At 39.2% G+C, this 15,695-nt stretch overlaps 1 protein-coding gene across 11 annotated transcripts in view; it reads left to right on the top strand.

Moving 5' to 3' along the window:
• The window catches only part of MOCOS (molybdenum cofactor sulfurase), a 261,142-nt gene that overhangs the window by 127,989 nt on the left and 117,458 nt on the right, over positions 1 to 15,695 (top strand). For 10 of the 11 annotated variants that reach the window (XM_064430118.1, XM_064430164.1, XM_064430139.1 and 7 more), the window contains one exon: positions 6,305 to 6,943. In XM_064430118.1, the coding sequence (XP_064286188.1) occupies positions 6,305 to 6,943 (639 nt within the window). Of the gene's footprint in view, positions 1 to 2,684; positions 2,733 to 6,304; positions 6,944 to 15,695 lie in introns of all 11 variants that reach the window. The other variant, XM_064430142.1, reaches the window with a different exon arrangement.

Genomic DNA, 15,695 nt, shown 5'->3' with positions numbered 1-15,695 from the left:
TTGTTCCTCTAGTCTGTGAATAGGATATTGCACATATTCATGGTAGAAATGGCTGGTATTGTGCTGTCTTGAATGTTCCACATTGAGGGAAATCTTGTTGTGTTTGTTTCTGTTCAGGGGATGTCTAAATATAAAACCTATGGTCTGTGCTAGGTAAGAGGAAAATATAGTGATTTTAGGTGTTTGGTGAATTTATGAAGAAAATACTGTATTGAAAACATCTTGTGGTGGAGTTGCCTAGGCCACCAGCTGAAGTGATATGCTAGTCCATGCACAAAACCTTCCTATGTTTGTTTTTAACTTTGCTTCCTCCTAGTGACTCCTAAGATTTGCTGCAGAAATAGCTTGAATTCTAATACATGAATTATTAAAAACTGATTAATTTTAATTTGTATTTTTTCAATTGGGCAATTAGTTTGTGCAAATACAGTTTGAAATGTTTTTTCATGACCTGTTTGATGTTTATGGCTAGTCCTCCTTAAATGGTGGCCTAAAATACGGGTTATTTTTTACATTTATTTCCTGGTTACTGGAATACCAGGTGCTGAATTTTCCTTTAAAGAACCTATGGTTAAATTTTCAGAGTCATTTGTGTTGTAATTAATGAAAATACTAGGTTTTCATGGGTGTTTTTACAAATCTTTGGCACTTGTTCAAGTACGAAGTAAACAGATCTGGCTGGTCTTACTCAGAAAAAATATCCACAAAGTGGTTTTAAAATCACGTAGCTATTGATCTTCCCTCTCTACACAGAAAAATAACAGTTAATTTCAAAGAAAACAGTTACCCAGGGGTTTCTACCACGTAGAAAGATACAGGCATCAGAGATTTCTGCCTGTGAGAGGAGATACAGTTGTGTGTTAGAACAAACTGTACCAACAGAGCGTTTGCAGCATTGGATTTTGTGGATTTTATGAGTCATTCTGACTGTTTTGCTCTTTTGATTACATGCAGAGCTGTAATACCACCCTTATTTGTAGTTTGCTCTGCCAGGGTGCCAGGTGTGACACTGAACACCTTCTTGATGTGCACTTTGAAATGAGTAATGAGGGTCAACACCTCTCAGTCAGGGTTTGTACTTCTCGTAGGCTTTGTTCATCAAAGCATCTTGTCCTGCAGGAAGATGTTTTGTGGCCACTAAAGAGCCCCTGCTCTTCTAAAACTGTTGTGTGAGGGAAACCCCAGGCATTCTGCTGAGCTGCCAGCTTGACACAGCTGGAGAGGGGATTTGTTTGGTGAGCACTGACTATGACCCTTTGTAAGCAAACAGGTATTTCTGAAGTGTGTCTTCAGTGAACTGGACAGGGGAATAAGTGTAAGGGATTATAATGCTTCAGTTCAGATGGCTGAGTGTGAATGCCTACAGAAAGTAATGCTTTCCAATAGAAGGGGGGGGATTTTTCTATCACCTGCCCATGCTAAGTGGAACTTATGAGGTGCATTCCATTTATTATTTTTTTTTGTCTCCAGGGAGCAAATAAACAACAGTCATATCAATGGGTTAGATCCTAATCATTCTTCTGCAAGCATTAATGAGATGAAGCTGGGTTCAGAATGAGTGCCTTTCAAGTAAAACGGTCAGAAAAGAAGTTTATGTGTATGTAACTACTGAGGATAAACAAGGCAGTGTGAAACTATTTCACAGTTAGCATGTACTCTGAAAAATCTAAATTTGTACACTGTTAGTATGAGAAAGGAAACTGAAACAGAAAAGGGAACTGACTGAGGAAACTCTGAGATAGAACTGTAAAAGATTATTTATCCCACTGCTCTTTCTCATGCTGGGAAATCCTTCAATTTGGTGGTTCTCCACTGGATTAGCTTCCCAGGTTGCAGATCATAAGGGTATAGATTTCTGATGTAAACACTCTTGTAAGAACAGATAAACAAAGAAACAAGCCAAACAAAAAACCCCAAACCTAAACCTTTACAAGGGCTTTTTTCCATTAAGTTATGTTTTGCTGAAGGGAGACAGGCTAGGTAAATTTTTTCTTGCTTGAATATATTTGATTCTTTAAAGCATTTAAAAATTTTAGCTTGCTTTTATTTGAATTTAGAATTGACAATAAGAATATAACTTGGTGCTGTGGCATACTGGATTTAGATCGTGTCTTTATGAAATAAGATACAAAATATTTCCTACCTGGAAAGCCTGTCTTTTTAATTTGTAAACTGGAACATTCCTATGTAAACTGGAATATTTTCTGTGGTACCCTTCTGTGCTGGCTTGAATGAGGACAGCCACATTTTCTTTTCCTTCTTTTTCTGTATATGTAGAGAGAAAAATACATACCAAACTGCTGCTGCATGTGAAGTTAAGCCTGAAGGCAGGGATGGGCCCTGCCCTGAAACAGGCGCAGCAGTTTGCAAGACCTTAGGAGCTCTCACTAAAGTTGGTGGCAGTTTTTCCATTGATTGCTTTGCTAGCTACAGCTGATTCTTGATTAATAAATGGGGAATATTAAAACACTCTTCCCCAGAAATGTAGAATCAGACACTGTCTACATTGACTTGCTCTGTGCAGAAAGGATTAAAATGCCAGTTACAGAATTTAAATTAAAAAAGAAAAGTTACATTTAAGCAAAATTAAACAAAATTAAAATATTTTCTGACCCTGATGTAATTTTTAAATTTCATTCTTACAAAACCTATTGATTAAAAAATAGCATGTTACTTCTTTTCAGAGTTTCCATGAAACAGAAAACAATGTGATGCTATTTCTAAGGCCCAAGGTAAGCATCTCTCAATACAAGTCCAAACTGGATTTGTGAATCTGAGTAGCATGACACTGAAAAAATTGCTAAATGTAAAAAAAAAAAAAAATTAGATGTAAATGTGCAGCTGAAAAATTTTTTATGAAGTGATACCTAAACTTGAATAGTTAACCATGCTTCTGTCTTCAAGTCTGAATCTCCTGTTAAAATTGCGATATGTAAATTTTTATGTGGGTTTTTTAATATGGATCACCTATAGACTAGAGAATCATTGTACTCATATTTATGGAAAGTCATGCAATCTAAATAAAATTGTGAATATAAATATAAAGCATATAAACCACAAACTCTGTGACCATATTTGATATTGCCAACTAGAGGTAGAAATGCGTGCATCAATTGGAGCTAAAGTATGGAGGGAAGAAAACCTAGCAATATAAGTTGCTTTTCAGCTTTTTACAGTTGTTTTCAAAAGGTAGATTTGAATAGAGAAACGCTGGTGTAAAACATATTTTGAAAATATTTTAAGCCTAGCAACATGGAAGAAAAGCCATGTCAGCTGAATTTTGGGAGGCTGTAATGGAAATGGTGTAATATGGGAATAAGTTAGTTTGCTACTGATCTGCTGAGAGCTACAAAGAGCTGAGGGCAAGGAGGAATGTGGGGCTTCTTGTATGAGGGAAGGGCAGCCAGGCAGCAGCTTTGGAGAGCATCTCTCTTTTCTAACTTTGGGTGTCACTGTGTCCCTAAGGTAGCTGAACAAATAGGATCCTTTACCTTCTGCAGAGCTGCCAGTGGCACTGTGGAGTGATAGTTCTAATTAAACTATTAGTTTTGGCTTTTGGATTAGATAATAATATGACTATTCCATCTAAATATATGCCTTGATTATAGAAATCTTTAAGTATAAAGCTCATTACTAATTTTGTGTGTATTAAGCATATAAAACGAGACATCAGGCTTGGTTGGGTTGAAAATTTATTTTCTTTGCCAGTGTTTACTTTGAAGTGGAAAGGTATTTTGGCTCAGCTGTTGTCGTAAAAATGCAGAAGTCTCCTGGCAACTTTTAAAAATTATTAAGCATCAGCTAACAGAATACAGACACACACAGGGAAGTGTGGTCAAGCTAAAGGCATTTTCAGTGCCTTCTCTCTAGACAGGTTGCATGATCTATGTCACAATCAGTGTTCCTGGGGATGTTGAGAGGACAAGGAGAAGAGGTGGCTGCTCATGGTGGGCCTTAAATATCCTGCAAAGATGGAGCTTGTAGCTTCCTCTTTCACCTTGCCAGCCTGGCAGCAAGGGACTGGTCGCTCAGCCTTTTTGCCATCTCACAAGTGATGGCACAGTGGTGTCCACAGGTTTCATGAAACAATTACCCTCTTAGTTGTTTCCTCCAAAGAGTCCTTTGAAAAGTGGGAATTTGTAATACTATAAAATGCTACTGCTCTTTGCAGCTGTCAGCTGTAGTAGATCAAGTTATCAGTTTTCCACTCCAAGTCTTTAGTCCTGCTGCCAACTGCGACCTTATATATGGCTATAAATCTTTCTGGAGTGTAATAAAGGTGTACTGCATTTCACTGTAATGGGGAATGTCTTGCACAAAGACAGACAGCATTAGGAATTTTGTGTGTAATAGCCAGTGCTTCCCAATATCCATGTCAAAACAGAGGATGTAGGACTGTGGGCTGCAGAAGTCATTGAGACGTATTGCAGTTTTCTATCCCTGAGTACTTGGATTTCATCATGGCACTGCTGTTCTAGTTCAAGAGTTTGTGGTATTCATTTTACAAACCTTATTCTGAGGTTCTTGCAGCTTTTCTGGTCTGCATGTCAGAAGTCATTCTGGAGAAGAAAATTCCCTGATCTCATTGCTATTGCTTTATTTATTTTGCTTTTCAAGGTTCAATCAAAATGTAAGTCTGACCTGAAAATTTCCTTCTCTTTTGCAAGTACTGGAGTAATAGCAATTTTATAAGGCATTTGAAGACTCAAAATTCAATAGGTAGCTAATTTGACTCACAAAAGAATATATTTTCTATCTAAGTAAATTAGAAATATAAGTTGGTTGTTTCTCTAGCTCCAGGAACTGATATAACTTTTAAAAAAAGCATCTAATTTATTTGGAGATTTCTAAAAATTAACCCTAAAGCTTGATTTTTTTCATGTGAAAGTCAATTTTTTGTACTGAACTGAATAGATAATACATTAGTGTTGTGTCAGGGATTTTATTTCAAAACTGTTCTGCTATTTCTGAATTTGAATTAATTAAAACTAAATATAGTTAAAATAACCAATGAGCTTTGTATCACTCATTTATGAATTAAACATAGAGCTGTCACTATTTGTGAGCCTAAACAATCCAAAATAGTATTTATTGTTTTGTAGAATGCTGAAAATGTTTTTTAAAAGTACTCACTGGCTCTGATATTCATGGTTGGATGACAGCATCCCATTATTAAATCCCGTTCTACCATTGTTGCATTCCAGCTATAGTCATTTATAGTCTTTTGGTCAAATTAAGTACTGTGGTAAGCAAGTGCAGTTCCAATGGAGAACTCCAGGTGCTATTCTTATGCAAAATTTCACTTTTTACCCAGTGTGTCTCACCTTGCTTTGAACCTGTGTGGCACAAAGAGGCTAAGTGGGGAGGAGATCAGAGACATTATCGAGAGTAAAGGAGGAGCAGACTTGATAATAGCCTTAAGCTTGCTTTTTGTCATTGCTTTTGTTAGCTGACTCTTATGAAAAGATGTTACATATTAAGAATTTGCTCCTATCATCAAGTCTTTTGCTCAAAATGTATTCTGTGTGTACACATACATGTGAATACGTAACTTGTCCTATAGCTCACAGAGGTAAAAATAGACCAAGTTGGATACTTTGTTGTTATTGTTGATTTTTCTTGGAATTGCACAACCTTTTTGCAATTTTGTTTATATCAGTGTGATGATCCCAAAATCTATCCTATATGACTGTAAAGCATACAAAACTAGATTTCTTCTGGTTTGGGCTACCTTTGTGGAGTACAGAGATTACAACCTTATGTGCATAAGGCCCATGGAAATGTGTGGTTACTTCTTGCTGCCTTCTGTTTCTATTGTTAATAACATAAGCAAAGAGCAAAGCTGTTTGCTAAGGTTTCCCTGTTGAATACTGTGACCCTTAATTTGGATGGCCACTATTTAAGTAGATTATATATTCTGTTTGCTCTAAATATTTTGTAAACTGAAAACCCTCATAGTTTGCAAATAAAACTGGTGTCTCTGAAGAACAGTGTAATTTTAATTATATGCAGGCTTGATTCTGATCCCACTGAGGGACCAGACTGGCCACTCTATTTGGAGCCAGGCAAATTGGCTTCTTAAAAACACAGGCACCTTCACTTCACCACTGAAAAGAGTCTCTTGTGGGCAGAATGATTCAGTTACCTTTGTTGAAGTTTATTGTACTGTTTGGCAAAACTTGTCTACTTCTGTTCATATCTGATGTCAGAGTAGAACTTATGGTGAGGAAAGCCAAAATATATCACACAGCAATAAAAGACAAAAATAAGAAAATAAGTGGATATTTTTCTTTTCATTTTTCAGAATATTGCAACACTTTCACACTACTGCTGAGGATTACACCATCATTTTCACATCTGGATGCACAGCTGCACTTAAACTGATAGCAGAATCATTCCCTTGGATACCTGAAGGCACAAAGCAGCCCAGCAGTCGATTTTGTTACCTAACTGACAGCCACACATCTGTGGTTGGTATGAGAGGCATAACTGCTTCAATGAATGTCTTGTCTGTTCCAATAAAACCAAAGGAAATTTTGTTGGCAAAAAGCAGGTTACCAGCTGAAAAACAAAACTGCACAACACCTCATCTATTCTCTTACCCAGCTCAGAGCAATTTTTCTGGTACCAAATATCCCCTTTCATGGATACAGGACATAAAATCTGGAAGACTCTGCCCCATCAAACTACCAGGGAAATGGTTTGTTCTGCTAGATGCAGCCTCGTACGTGAGCAGTTCTCCATTAGACCTGGGAGTTCACCAAGCTGACTTTATCCCCATCTCATTCTATAAAATCTTTGGATTCCCAACTGGTTTAGGAGCATTATTGGTAAACAACAGGATTGCTCCCCTCTTGAGAAAAACCTATTTCGGAGGTGGAACTGCAGCTGCCTACCTCGCAGGAGAGGATTTTTATTTCCCCAGGAAATCCATAGCAGAAAGGTAAGATTTTGTTTAACAAAACGGATTTTTTGCTGATTCTATTTGCATTAGATAAATGACTCAGGCTTGGCGTATGCACTGGGCTGTGATGCATGTTGTTTTTATGGAGTTGGATAGGTATCTCACATCTGACTCAGTTTGTCTTATTATTTTTTCCTAGCTAAAGAACTTCATCTGAAATATCTACCTTCCTTTCCTGATCTAGTTTGCCAAAACTGCTAAAAATATAAAGCTTCATTCAATGACATAAAGGTCAATCCATGCATTTTTTAATTTGTATTTAAGGTACCTCAGTGGAAACTTGATTTGTTTTTGAAACTCCTCACCCAAAGCAGCCAGAGCGAGATTGATCACACAGTGTAACTACCCTCAGTGAAATTGCAAAGTTAGTTCTATGTATTTCACTGGAAATGTGCAATGCTTTACCCTTAAGACAAGCTTTATCAGAATAACAAGTTCAGTAAAATACATTACCTATAACAAATACTTGCAGTGCTTTTATTCCTTGGCTGAGGTTCTGAAGTAGCTCTGAAGCTCTCCTACAGACAATAAAGGACACCTAAAGGAGGTCACACATAGGAAAATGCAGGGCAATCAGGTAAGCTTCACCAGTTCCTGAACACACTGAAGTGCCGCTCTTAGTGATGCTTGGTGTCTCTGCTCCACTCCTTCACATCAGCAACAACTCGCAGTTAAGGGTCTTTCTTCCTGTCTCACATCTGCACAAAGGAAATGCTAGAGATCAGCATTTCATCACAGGATCATAGAACAGTTTGTGTTGGAAGGGTCCTTAAAGATCATCTAGTTCCAAGCCCCCTGCTTTGGGCCAGACACCTTCCACTAGACCAGATCACTGAGAGGCTCCTCCAGCCTGGCCTTGAATACTTGCAGGGATGAGGCATCGAGGAACTTCTCTGGGCAACCTTTTCCACTACCTCACTACTCTCACAGTAAAAAAAATTCTTCCTCATATCTAATATAAACCTTCCCCCTTTCCATTTTAATTTCCTTTTGTACTATCAGTATACACCCTTGTAAAAAGTCTCTCTCCAGTTCTCTTGTAGCCCTTTTTCAGGTACAGAAAGACTGCTGTAAGGTCTTCCCTGAACCTTCTCTTTTCCATGCTGGACAAATCCAGTTCTCTCAGCCTGTCTGTAAGAGAGGTACTCCAGTCCTCTGAGCATTTTCATGACCCTCTTCTGGATTCACTCAAACAAATCCATTAACTTCCTATGTTGAGTGCCTCAGAGCTGGATGCAGCACTCCAGGTGGGGTCTCATTAGAGCAGAGCAGAGGGGCAGTGTCCCCTCCTCAGCCTGCTGGCCATGCTGCTTTGGATGAATCCCAGGACACAGCTGGTTCTGGGCTGCCAGCACACTCATTGCTGGGTCATGTTGAGCTTCTCATCAATCAATACATCCAAGTCCTTCTCCCCAGGGCTGATCCCAGTTCATTCTCCACCCGGCCTGTATTTGTGTTTGGGATTGTCCAGACCCATATGCAGGACCTTTTATATGGCATTGTTGAGATTTATGATATTCACACATGTCCATCTCTCAAGCCTGCCAAGGGCCCTCTGGCATCCCTTCCCTCCATTGTGTCACCTGCACCACACAGCTTGGTGACATTGGCAAACTTGCTGAGGCTGTACTCAATTCCACTGCCTACGTTGCTGACAAAGCCGGGGAAGAGTGCCAGTCCCTATATCAACCCCTGAGGAACACCTCCTCTCACTGATTTCCACTTGGACATCGAACTATTGGTAGCAGCTCTTTGCATGTCACCATCAGCCAACCCATCCACTCATGCACTGAGTGGTCCATCTGCCAAACCCATGCCTGCTCACTTTAGGAGCAAGGGTGTCATGCAAGACAGTGTCAAGTGCTTTCCAAAAGTCCAGGTAGATGATGTCACTTGCTGCTCCTTTATCCACCAATGCTGTAGCACAATAGGCCACCAAATATGTCGGACATGGTTTGCCTTTGGTGAAACCATGTTGGCTGGCAGAAATCACTTTCTTATTTAACATAATTTCCAGTATGATTGCTCCATGTTGTGGCTGGGCACCAAGGTGAGACTAACCAACATGTAGCTCACCAAGTATTCCTTTCCTCCCTTTTTAAAAGTGGGGGTTCCAGTCACTGGGAACTTCACCTGACGACCATGGCTTCTCAAATACAATGGAAAGTGGCTTAGCCACTTCATCCACCAGTTCCTTCAGGACCCACAGCTGCATCTCATCGGATGCCATGGACTTGGTCACCTTCAGGTTCCTTGGATGGTCTCAAACCTGTTCTTTTCCTACAGTTTTCCTCATTCCTTCAGTTCTTGCCTTTTCATTTTGTGACTTGGGCAGTGTGGCTGGAGCACTTGCAAGTCAAGACAGAATCAAACAAGTCATTGAATAAAAGCCTTCTCCATATCTTGCGTAACCAGGTGTCCTGATCCCTTCTGGAGAGAGCCCATGTTTTCCCTAGTCTTCCTTTTACTACTAATGTACAGCTTTCCTTGTTTCCTTTGATGTCCCTCTCTAAATTTAATTCTTTCAGGGCTGATCCTTTCGTAGCCTGATGCCTAGTGGCTCAGACAACCCTTCTGTATTCCTTCCAGGTTACCTGTTTTTGCTTCCACCCCCTGCAGGATTCCTTTCTGTGTTTTGGTTTATTCAGAGGCTCCTTGTTATCCATGCAGGCCTCCTGGCACTTTTGCTGACTTCCTCTTTATTAGGATGCATCATTCCTAAGCTTGGAATAGATGACCCTTGAATCTTAACCAGTTCTCTTGCCTCACTCTTCCTTCCAGGGCTTTATCCCACAGTATTCTAACAAATATGAAATACATATTGATAAATAGATATATATAAAATTATAGCCCTTGGGAAAGGCTAGAGGTGAAAAGAGGAAATAGTAAAAAAAGCCCTTCATTCGTTTCAGTTGTTTATGGATGTGTATTCAGAAGCACAATGCCCTGCATCTCCCATGATGTGACAATCTGACCTTTCACTGTATGCAAAATGATGCTTCATGTGTTTGCACCTCTTCTGGTGAATGCTGCTGGGGGGTTCTGGTTTGGGTTCTGGACTGGTAAATGCTGAGGCTGGCTGCATTCACCTGGCTCTTGCCAGATGAGACCATGCATTACTTCTGAAATGGATCTTGGTACAGTGAATGTCCAGTTAATTTTTTAATATAGAAATAAAATGAAGAGGGAAACATTGTCATTCAGACCTCTGTGTCTGATTTTTCAAACAAAAAGGCTTTGAAGTACAACTCTTACTGAAACTCAGGATAATAGGGCATAGAAATCATGGGATCCCAGGGTGTTCCTGCATCATCTGCGAGCCAAGGATAAAACTCCCTTTAATTTCACCCAGACAGGCTCTAGTTTCCAAGCAACTTTTCTAGAGGTAATTGATACATGACTCCTGAGATTGCATAGCAGATTAAAATATCTGAAATGTGTTTTAGATCTCAGTTCTGCCTTTATACCTTCTTTAATTAGGAAGGGAAAGGTATGTTGGAATCTGGAGGGGTACTCTATTTCTGGCATCTTTTTCAAGAGTTTTCAGAAGTTGACTAATTATAAACCTTTCATGTATCTGAGGCTCCCACTGTTTCAAGGGCTTTTTTACTGAGTTCAGAAGAAGGGCCTGCTTTAACTGTCTTCTACTACAGAGTTAGAAACAAAGGAAATTGACTTCTAAGGCTGGGTACACAATGTGTAATCTTGGTATGAGGGATTAAAAGTAAGATAATCAAAACTGACAGCTGGATACTGGCTCCTATTAAACACCAAAGTGTCATGCAGACAGTCTAAGTCATTGTTCATAGGTCAATATTTATACTTGGCATCATCTGGTCCTTTGGTTGTTATTTGAAAAGCCAATATTTAAAAGTTCATGTTTAGGGCATTACTGATGCAATCCATAATTTCTTGTGAACCATGGAGACGTAAAGTTCTGGCTGGGGAAGGTTGATGTTTTCAAACGTAGGTCAGGAATGAGGAGAACCTTTTTGAAGAGTAAAAACAACATGTTGCATTGACATTCTCAATCAATGTGATTCAAGCTATATCACCTTTTTTTTTTTTCTCTCAGCTGCTATGGGTTTTGCTTTGTTGTGTTTCCTCAATAATAGAATACAGGCAGAGCAGTAAGGAACAGACCTACTGCACTTCAAATGAAATGCCAGGTCACCATGGCCAGAGTTAATACGATTACCTTATCTGTGGGCCACATTTCCATTGCTTTGCTGAAACACTTGGGTCATTATTTGTCACATGAACAGCAGCTCTAGTCAGGTTTTATCCCTGCCTTATTGCAGTAAGGAACCTCTGTCCTTGTAGGCATCCAAACCCAACTGGCGAAAACCCTGAGCAACCTGCTCCAGTTGGACATGCTTTATGTCAGAGGTTGGATTTGAGATTCCCTGACTTCCTTTCCAGACTGTGTGCTTCTCTGATTGATTTTGTGCACCTCTCCCAAGCTCCATCTGCATTATCTCTTCAGACGTGTCTTTGAATTCCAAAAGGTTTTGTTTTAATTTTATTCTTTTTTAAAAATTCTTCTTTACATTGTGTGATTAGTATTCGACTTGAATACACTAAAACATGTCATTTCATGTGGTGATTCATAAGGCAACTTGAACTCTAGCAAATGTCATTGGAAAAGGGGATTTGAATATACGTGTCTGAGTGCCACTAGCAGAAGGTATTCCCCATTCACATATAATCCAACAGCGGTGTACTAAGAAAATAGCTTTTTTGAAGTCAAGGTGAAACTTAAGTGGAAACATGTAACAGGATACAGTTTATCCATCTTTCCTTCCCAGGACTGTCAAAATGGTTGCCTTTTTTTCTTAATGCATACAGCTTTTGCTAGTGTTCCTTGTACTTATTTTGTTGTTCCTGCTATATAAATTAATGTACCGCAGTCCCTTTACATTTCTTTAATACCCTTAAATCACTTCCATGTTTTCCCATTTCATGTCAGTAGCCAATCTTCCCATCTCAACTTTTAAAATCATGTTTATTGTATTTTCATCCTTGTATCAAACAGCTTGACAAATTACTATTATCATTCACAAATCTAGCCTCATTTCCCATAGCTTTTTTTCTGCACAACATGAGATAATAAAATAATATGATTATGGATAGCAAGAATTCAGCGATAAAATATTCATCATCTGCCCTATTTTCTTTTTGTATCTGGGAGTGCTATTCAGAATCTGATCATCCTGGAATTTATGACTAAGGGAAAAGGAGCTATTGTGTTATCTGTAAATTGGGTATCTGCATCTTAGTCTAGCAGTGTGAAATATCTAGAGCATTAGGCATTGTATGTTGTTCATTTCCAAATGCATTTTCAATAGCTTTGGAAATCCAGATGACATGACTTTGTCCCTGACAAGTTCTAGTGACTCTTGCCTCTGCTGCTTGAATAATTTAAAAATCGCAAAGCAGCACCCACACTTTTGTAGTCTATTATGCATTGCGCTTAGCCACAGCAGGTTTCTTTATTCTTGATGCTGTGGCTAGAGATCTCTGGGTCAACTCTGTGCATGCTTATGCAGTATATATTGACATGGTTTGGGTCTTCAATTGCATTCTGGGTTTGTGTGTGCTGAGGGGAGGGGAAAGAAGCAAAGAATGGAAAATAGAGGCAGAAAGCCAGGGATGAAAACTAGAGTCCCAAGAGCTGGAGCTGAGACAAAATCCTGAGGCTGGGTGGTGGGTATACAGCAGCTTGAGAATCCTTTGGCAAATAAAGCTGATCTGCCTGAAGCAATCTCTTTAGCGTGATTGTTTCTATCAGCCTAGAAAGAAAGAATATACTGACAGGTGCTGGCTTATTCCACTGAAGCTCTTCATAGTGCTGAGAAATCACCTAGGGCCTGTTCTGTGCTGAGAAGAGCACAGTCTTTATGTGCAAGCTCACCTTGTAGTCTGGCACATTCTCATTGGCTCCACATGTGAGGACTCTGGCCATCTGCCCATAATTACTATAATGTGGTAAGTGGACTGAAGTATCACCCTGTCAAAAACACATTTTGTCTAAACATTTTGCTGTGCTGCTTCTGCATTTTTGTGATGTTTAGAGATCTCCAACCAGGGCCACTTATGGGAGAATTTCCAGGGCCACTTATGGTAGAATTTCCTGAACAAGCACCCTTTCAAATAGCAGTGATGGATTTCAGATTAGGTACTTTGGAATTAACAGAATCTTCATCTAATTTCTAATGGGTGTTTGCACCATGAGAATGGCTTCTGCACCTGGCAGACCTGTTGCAGCTCCTGACAGGGACTTGCAAGCCTGAACAGGGAAGGAATCAAGACAGTGAACAAATCTCTTCCTTCCTCTCAGCTCCCAGTGCCACCCTGTCCTGCAGAGATGAGACGTCAGAGGTCATTGAGAAGAGTTGCATAGCACTCTCACTCAAGCTGTTCCCTGTGTCTCAAAAGCAAAGTCCTTTCATTTAACTGATAGAACTTAATTTTCACAACTTTTATCACTGTTTTTCAAGACAAGAGCTGTGGAAAAATAAAAGAGTAACTGTTAAAAAGTTCAACTAACCAGTTACTCTTTCCCTTCTGTGCTGAAGTGTTAAGTATCTGCTGGCAAGCTTCATACAGTCTGTTTGTTACCTCTCAGGACATCCAAGGTGGCAGTTGACATTTGCTGTGTTTTTCTGCCAGCCATCACTGCAGCCAGCCAAATTCTTCAGTATTTTTTGACTCCAAGTCCCACCATTAAGAAGGCATTCATGTATCATTTTACAGTCTAATCCTTTGGATGACTTTTTTTTTTCAATACTGAAGTTGCTTCTTTTTCCATATCAGAATAAACTGAAAATTGCACATCAGCAATCCAGATGCTGTCCTGAGGGGATCACCTTTGATCTTGATTCACCATGGGATTCACCTTAAATTGCTGAATCTGGGATACACTGAAAGCAGTGCACCTGATAAATGCTTGTAGAGCACAACCAGTCACTTGAAAACATGTTTGTTAACTTGGATTAGCGGGTAGTCACCCAAACAGAAGCAGTAATATCAGTAAAACTTTGAAGAGCCTATCCAGTTGGAAGAGGTGGCTTTTGTTAGTCAGCCAGCCCCACCTCAATTCATTTGCACACTCCTGGAGTGTCCAAATACCAGGGTGCAATCTACAGTATGGAAATAGATACATTAAGAGGTGTTTTCCTCAGGCAGGGAAAGTAGTGGATCTTGTATGCCTTTTACAAATGTTCAGCATAATGAAATCAATAAAACCCAGAAATACAAGGAATTTTTTAACTATACCATAGATTACCTTACTTGTAAGTAGGCTGATCCAACTAACCATGTTTCATCTTTTGTTTTGCAAGTGCCATTGAAAGCCAGTAGAAATCATGGGCCCAGTGTAGCCACATGCCCACCACAGAGAGGCACATGTAAATCACTGCAAGCACCAATCTGTATTGTTGGGAAACTCCATCCCATTGTATGAATGGAACCAAATTACCGATTTATGAAATAAGCCTTATAAACTGCTAGAGAGCTACAGCACATTCATTTTTTAAAAAGAAAAATGTGGTGCTCATTGTGAAATGCATTTTTCTTAAAATATAAAGTGTTTTGAGATGATAGTAAGGAAGAAGGGAATTGTGGTCTATATCAGAATTTGATTTTTCCTTTGATCAAATACAGTAAAAATTTTGCTTAAAGCAGGATATATCTTTGAAGTCATTGTGGCTAACAAGGTGACATAACATAGTTTTACCCTATGGAGTTCTTGTGCTCCGATTTAGAATCAAGCCTTTTCTCTAATACTTTTCTAAAAGGCTTTGTGAATTTTTAGCACCAGATATTATGACTTTACAGAATTGGTTTTCTGCTCATAAATTTATGGCACATTTTTAGTTATGCTTTGTATATTTTACATTTGTGATTGATTAGTCTGTTTGATATATGACTATATGTAATGATAACATGTTTGGCATAAAAAATCACTTTTTTTTCTTTGCTGTTTGTACTGTGTACTTAAAATGTTATGATACTGGATGTAAAAGGGTGAGACTGGATTTTGACCCAGACAGTATTTAAAATATACAAGCTGTATTTAATTAATGTTAAGGGATTGATTTACTTCAAAGTGTAGGAATTAAAGCTTTTTCTCTCTCTTTTTACCTCAGGCAGTTCTTAGTAACAGAAATTGCTGTAAATACTCCACGGTATAGTATATAATTAGTATAATGCTCTTTATTTGACTCCTGAAGTCTCAGAGACAAAAGCATGAGCTAAGACAGACATATGGAAGAGCTGTAACTGCTATCAGGGGGTCAATTTAGATATTTAACATTATTTTAACCTAGTTTTTATGTGCCCTGAATCCTCTGGCGTCTGTGTGTGCACTTAAATACTTTCCAAGGCAACACTGAAATTGTTCTGAGTTGGCTGCTGAAACTTTTTTGCCTTCTTTGGAGTGAGTTCAGTCTGATTTTACATGGTGCAGCCTGAGACAGGCAGAAAGCACCAGGTCTGGGCAGCAGCATGTGCCTGCCCACAGGTATGGTCCTGCACAGAGCATGCCCCTATACATCTTCAGAACCTCCCAAACAGGAAGGAATCCTTCTCACATCTTCCCTCCTACCCCAGGAAACTCATTGCTTCTTTCTCTAACTTTTTGAGGAGAACAGAGAAGGAAGGATGGTTTTGATGTGTGTATGTGCGTGTGTGTGTGTGTGTGCGTTTCCATGTTCCTTCCTAAGGAGGA

This window comes from Passer domesticus, chromosome 1 (genome assembly GCF_036417665.1).
Source record: "Passer domesticus isolate bPasDom1 chromosome 1, bPasDom1.hap1, whole genome shotgun sequence".
Classification (NCBI taxonomy): Eukaryota; Metazoa; Chordata; class Aves; order Passeriformes; family Passeridae; genus Passer; species Passer domesticus.
The sequence above is the reverse complement of the archived record's forward strand: the minus strand, read 5'-3'. Positions and strand labels throughout refer to the sequence as shown.